At 37.0% G+C, this 6,156-nt stretch overlaps 1 protein-coding gene across 3 annotated transcripts; it reads right to left on the bottom strand.

Moving 5' to 3' along the window:
- Positions 1 to 446: 446 nt before the first annotated feature.
- On the bottom strand, positions 447 to 5,814 carry socs2 (suppressor of cytokine signaling 2). 3 transcript variants are annotated; one of them, XM_077234302.1, is made up of 3 exons: positions 5,446 to 5,814; positions 2,859 to 3,113; positions 447 to 1,562 (listed from the first exon to the last, which is right to left on the bottom strand). In XM_077234302.1, the coding sequence occupies exons 2-3, from the start codon at positions 2,983 to 2,985 to the stop codon at positions 1,093 to 1,095; spliced, it is 597 nt and encodes a 198-aa protein (XP_077090417.1). In that variant the 5' UTR covers positions 2,986 to 3,113; positions 5,446 to 5,814; the 3' UTR covers positions 447 to 1,092. The 3 variants fall into 3 exon arrangements, with proteins under 3 accessions (XP_077090417.1, XP_077090418.1, XP_077090419.1); XM_077234303.1 differs by having other exon boundaries at positions 447 to 1,559; XM_077234304.1 differs by lacking the exon at positions 5,446 to 5,814 and adding an exon at positions 4,820 to 5,440 and having other exon boundaries at positions 447 to 1,559.
- Positions 5,815 to 6,156: the final 342 nt, after the last annotated feature.

Below are 6,156 nucleotides of genomic sequence, written 5' to 3'. Positions count from 1 at the left end.
ATGTGAAAGTAAAATAGCCTAAACTTTCAGAAGACTTAGAATATTCCAGTTGAGTTGAATGAATTCATTTCATATTAAAAATAAAGGTTCTTTAAATGGCTCCATGAAGAACCTTTAACACATCCATGGAAGCTTTCCATTGGACAAAAGGTTCTTGATGGAAAAAGGGTTTTATGATTCACACAAGACCAAAATTTTTCTTTTAAGAACTCCTTGCTGGAAGTTTCTTGGGGAACCTAAAATTCTAAAATTCTAAAAATCAAAAATAAACAATTTGGCACCTTTATTTTTCAGAGTGTAGGCCTACCTGTATGTCCTTAATAGTTTTGAGTTTGACAGGTTTGGACCCCATTGATTTTAATAAATGGACAAAAACAGCTGCAACATTCTTCTTAGTATCTTCTTTTGTGTTCCACAGAAGAAAGAAAATCGAGTGTGGAACAACATGAGGTTGAACTGTTCATTTTATTCACTACCACACCTTGAGGTGTTCTGTACATCTGAGGCATATAACTGTTAGAAACCCACAGATTTCGGTATGTGCCTCACACATGCTGCTCACTCGCTCTTTAAAAATCGACCGTAGAATAGCCAAAATAGGCCATAAACTTGTCAAATGCTCAACAAAGGACACTTAACATTGATATGATATTTATTTTAGTATTATCAGGATAGTTCTCCCAAAAATTATAATTATGTCATTGGTTACTCACCCTCACGATATCCAAAACCTGAAAGACTTTCTTTCTTCTTCGGAACACAGAAGATATTTAGAAAAATGTCTATGTTGATATAAAATGAAAGTCAATGGAGTGCAGTGTTGTTTTGGTCCCTATTGACTTACATTAAACAGAATATCTTCTTTTGTGTTCCACAGAAGAAAGAACGTCAAACAACATGGTTTGGGTTGGAACAACATGTGGGTGAGTATTTAATTACATTTTTGGCTGAACTAACACTTTAAAGTAGTCCTTGGGCACAAGGAGAGGGATCCCAGGCAAATGATCCTTAACCGGACATTAGCACCCCATTATCATTGGGTCTATGATCCATAGAACCACAGCACTAATGGTCATTGTCGTTCACACGGTTCTATACATTATAGGTGTAGTCTGTCAGGTAATCCTTCAGCCGATTAGGCAAAGGAAGTTCTTGTACTCGCCGTGTGGTTTTATTGATGGCAATACGACACAGATGCTGCAGAGACGGTGTGGCCGTGTACACTGGAGTCGTGAGCAGCAGCTGCACGGTGCCGTTGTATGGGGCGAGAGAGGTAGTCCTTTCCTTACAAGTTGTCCGGGACAGCTGCACGTAGTGCTCCACGAGATGGACGACACTGTCGAACTGCTTGAGTTTGGGCTTGACCAGCACCACGGAGTCCAGCTTGAACTTGCCGTCCTTGAATTCAATACGCAGGTTGGTTGGTCCCGCAGATGTCATGGCGGAGATGGTGAAAAGGTAGTCCCTCTGAGAGCTGTCCCGGACCAGAAACGTGCCCTCCGACGTGTCCTGCAGGATCTCCTTGGCTTCGTTGGCTGTCAGGCTGCCCCAATACCAGCCTGCTTCCAAGAAAAGACGACACACAGATGGTCATACGTATCCCGTTCCACAGTACTTGTTTCAGTCATTTGCTTGTGTAATATGAGACACATAATGTTTCCCTCAAAGGACACGCTCACAAAGGCATGACTAACTTGCATCTGATAATGTAGCAAAAACCAAGCACTTCCAAAATTAGCTGTTAAATGAACATTAACTTAAAAGATTATGGCAACTGTGGCACAGCAAGACTAAACAACACAGCAAATATGTCAACAAATGACATATCTTTCCTGAAATACTGAACTAGACCATCAAACTATTTCATCTTGGGAGAATTTGACATTTTTTTACAGGCAGATGCTTGACAGATGGTTTTTCTCAGCAGCAAACAAACATAAAAATGGATCTCGTTGCAGCATCTTAATTACTCTTGCTTTTCTTTTATATAAAGTGCAGTGCTGGACTAAATTTGTTTGTGCACTTGAAACCAGAAATGGACACAAGCAATTGAGGGCAAATTTTCTAGCCAGGCCAGGAAACATAACAAAAGCTTCATAGACATGATAATGTCACTCTTTTGTTGCAGTAAAGCAAACAGAAAATGTAAACAGTAAAGGCTTTTGTCAGGAAATTCACGTAGTTCCTACTTGCATTGCATTCACTTACATATACTTTATATCAGGGTCAGAAAGGGGGTTTGTGGGGAAAATGCCACAGAAAGCGACAAAAATGCCCTCTGAAATCAGTATGTGGGGGCAAAAAAACGCAAAAAGCTTTGTATTTGTAACATCTGATGCAGCCTAATTCTTAATACTGTCTTGAATTAATTGTATTAAACGTATACCCAATCTACTTATATGAATTAATTAATTTATTAGATTCAAGTATTGACATAAAAAGGCACAACAACAAAAATAATAATAATAAAAAAAAAATATATATATATATATATACTTTTTGCCCCTTAATTGCCCCTTAAAGAAAAAACTTGACTTAGGGTTACTTTTTTGATTAAAAATTTAATCATAGCTGCTTTGAAAAAATCAACAAAACTCAAAAAAAGACCTTTAAACATTTTATCAAAATTTTCAAAATTATTTGACACAAAATTTTTATAATTAAAATTATCACTTTAAATATTCGCGATTATCACTTTTAACATCACATCTGATCTGACGCATTTAAAATAATGATTCTTTTTTTATGTAGGCTATATGAATCGCTGCCTGTGGCTGTGTTTGTAGGCTACAATATTAATCCAGTCAGTGGTGCAGAAACAAATGAATAGAATATGGAAACGAGCATTAAACGTTTACCTGTGTTTTTAAGGTCTCTCATGGCAGTGGCTATGCGACTCTGTTCGGACTCCGTGACTTGGGTTTCGGTTTGCGATCCTCTTTCATTCTCTATGCTTTCCGTGGAGTCGGATGAGTGACAGGTCATTGGAGAACCGCGTTCTGCATCCAGTCAATGTCTATAATTATCCCTCAAAGACGACTGACTCTTACAATCAACCAAAACATGAGAGAAGTCTTCCAAAGTGCCCGTGGATTTTGTTTGGCTGAGCGGATCTGAAAATATAAACATGTTTTAGACGACAGAATGCGTTACATTATAAGAAATTAGAATAGGGAGTGTTGTAACATGTTTTGTTTCAAGGTCTGTGGCGATGGCGCTATTTTTTCTTTCAAACGTTGATAATATTCCATTATAGGCTAAAACTTGAAATTAAAGTTGTTTATCTCTGAGGTGTGTAAATTAATGTCAAGTAGCCTAAGAGTGCTATTGTTACAATCTTCCACCTGTTTGTAACACTATACTTGGTCGTTTTACATTTTTGTGGCAATCAAATGTACTTGTTCAAAATAATTATGCCATCATGATCCCACATCAACCTCATTTCCTTTTAAACATTTAAAGGGGATATGAACTGCAATTTGTATATCATTTTATAATGTTTCCTGGGGTGCACTTATAATGTTAGTATGATTTTTACATCAAAAATTGCCATCATTTAGAAATAAAAGGCCATTTTCGACTCTGATTTCAGCCCTATGATGGAAGGGGCGTGTCTGATGTGAGAGTTAAATGTAAACGCACACTGATATGATTGGCTAACATCTTTGCATATGAAATAAGTAGGTTTTACATTTGGAACTCTCTTGATACTATATTACTACATTTTTCCTATTACAGCTGTTGAGCTAATCATGATAACTATCATGACATGAAAGGTTGCAGTGATGAGCATTGCAGCCAATGACAGACTTGTCTGTTGAGCACATGAATGCAGTGATCTCGACATTTCCTTATATTCGCATTGATTTGACGTAAATAAGAAATTCATTGTGCAGTAGACAGCATTTAGCGAGAGTCCAGAATTCAGTCATTGACAGCTCCAGCAATTATAAAGGGAGGGTTCTTTGATCGCTTTCTGAATATATTTTAATCACAAGTTAAATAGCAGATTATTTTCATGCTACTATCGAGAAACAATGTGAAGTTAACGGTTTAGTCCCTGGTTTGATTTAATGACGCATAAACAGCAATACCCGTCCATAGAGTGCGTGTTCACATAAAAAAAATGGAAAGAAGTAGCGCACTGGAATGGAAAAACGTGTTCTGTGTGAACGGCCCATTACATCACACTATTATGTCATAATGTGACAGAATCTGAAACTAGTCATTTTTGGAGCTTGGTTTTAATAAAAGCTGTTTTTGGACTTACGAGGAAGGTTTGAATTCTAAAACTTACAGGATGTTTTTATACCTCTTGCATGGCAAAAAAATCAAGGAAAATTTCTCAAATCATGACCCCTTTAATTTAACCTGGTCCACTTACAGGAAACGTTCAAAATAACATACAATTTGAAACAAATAGAAATTCACTAAACAAAGACAGTTAGCAGCTAAGTTCAATTAAACAATTTGAAACAAATAGAAATTCACTAAACAAAGACAGTTAGCAGCTAAGTTCAGCTAAACACAGTACACACAGTGTGTGTGTGTCTGTGTGTGTGTGTTAGTCACTCACAACAATTATGGTAAGTGTAGCAACACTCTTCTATTTTGTTCAAATATTTGTGTGTCCAGCAAAATGGAAAATGTTTCAACCCTTCCCATTTGTATTTAGATATTTTTTTATTTATAGTTTTTAACACATATAGCCTAGATGAAAAGCTTGTGTGAATGTTTTAGTGTTTCCATTTAACACAGGAAATTATCATGATCGCAAAAGAAGTTATAAGGAATATATGAAATTACTCTTTCTTCTTACCTCCAAAATGTTTCAGTAAATCCTTTATATTACAGCCTTACAGCTTCTACTGTCACCTCACTCAGGAGGGTGGTGCTCACATTTGATAGCGATTTCACCCCTATAGCTCATTTCTAATTGGTTATTTGAAGTACACTCATAAAGTGATAAATGAAAGTGGCCATTCCGTGTTAATCTCTATTGAATAATACAAAGGTCAGGCTTAACTACTATTATTTTGTTCTGTTGTTGTTGTTTTTTAACTTGATAAAATAACGATTGGACAATCGTCATGAGCTTCATAAACGTTAGCCTATAAATATTCCGTCCTTATTCCGAGTGAATGGTTCATTGCGCACGTGTATGAGGAATAAAAAACAAAGGCTGGCTTTTAGAAACGCCAAATACGCAGAACTGCCTTTCCTAGGAAACTGCATTGACAACTCCTGGTAAATGATAGTGTGACAAATAAGACAAACGAAAGTATTTTCTACAAAACGTGTACATGAATAAACGTCTACGCGAATACTTTGATGTAGCTGCTATCTGAGTGAGACATAATGAAGCACGAAAAATAAAGCAGAACAAATTTTGAATATAAACTTGAGCCCGAAAGGCGACAGTCGGAGAAAGCGCACATCACTTACCGCAATTTAGTCCAGTGCGTTTCGCGTTACAGACGTTCAATAGCACCATGATTTAGACCCATTATTTATTAATGGGAAAAACTGATCGGTTCACTGTCAGACGAGTCACCAGCTCGCCCTGATGCTCAGCAGGTCAGGATGCGTTTTTCCTTGTATTCGCATTGGTTCTTTCGGCAGCGACACTCCAGTCTGTCTACAAATGCACCGCACGTCCAAACGCGTTACAGCGCGCGCCAAGTGAGCAGGACACATATAATTACTCTCTCCAGCCGTTTAGCGATATTCCAACGAATCTTTTTTTCCTGCTTTGTGTATGTGTGTGCGCTCGTCGTTAACGACTTAATCCTCATTTAAAATGACTGGGTATACAAAAGACTAATTTCCAGGAACTTTCCAGGAATCGTATCACGTGGTCAGAAACGCGAGCGGTCTCTTAAGGTCGTGCCAAATAGCTATATTGTTGTTTTTGTTTATTTATTTGTTTGTTTTGTTTAGATCTGCCAGACACAGATATTTTTCACAATCCACGCTACATATCATTTTAATTTTAATTAATTTTATTATGATTATATTATACCTTTTGATGTAAAGAATATTTTTAATATGACCATAATAAGCTATTGGTAATTTATTTAGGCAATATAAAAGCAATGAAATACAAGAGACGGGGGCAATTATAGGCTACTGCCATATGTCCAGTGTTGCACACCC

Source organism: Siphateles boraxobius, unplaced genomic scaffold (genome assembly GCF_051911475.1).
Source record: "Siphateles boraxobius isolate OS27281-9 unplaced genomic scaffold, OSU_SipBor_1 19, whole genome shotgun sequence".
Taxonomy (NCBI): domain Eukaryota; kingdom Metazoa; phylum Chordata; class Actinopteri; order Cypriniformes; family Leuciscidae; genus Siphateles; species Siphateles boraxobius.
Note: the sequence above shows the minus strand (reverse complement) of the source record. Positions and strands in the feature narration are given on the sequence as shown.

What these genes read in the sequence shown, in the direction of transcription:
- socs2 (XM_077234302.1), bottom strand. Translation starts at nt 2,985, where the DNA reads ATGACCTGTCACTCATCCGACTCCACGGAAAGCATAGAGAATGAAAGA. An exon ending in GAGAGACCTTAAAAACACAG is followed by an intron (nt 1,563 to 2,858) that starts GTAAACGTTTAA and finishes TTTTCTTGGAAG; the next exon opens with CAGGCTGGTATTGGGGCAGC.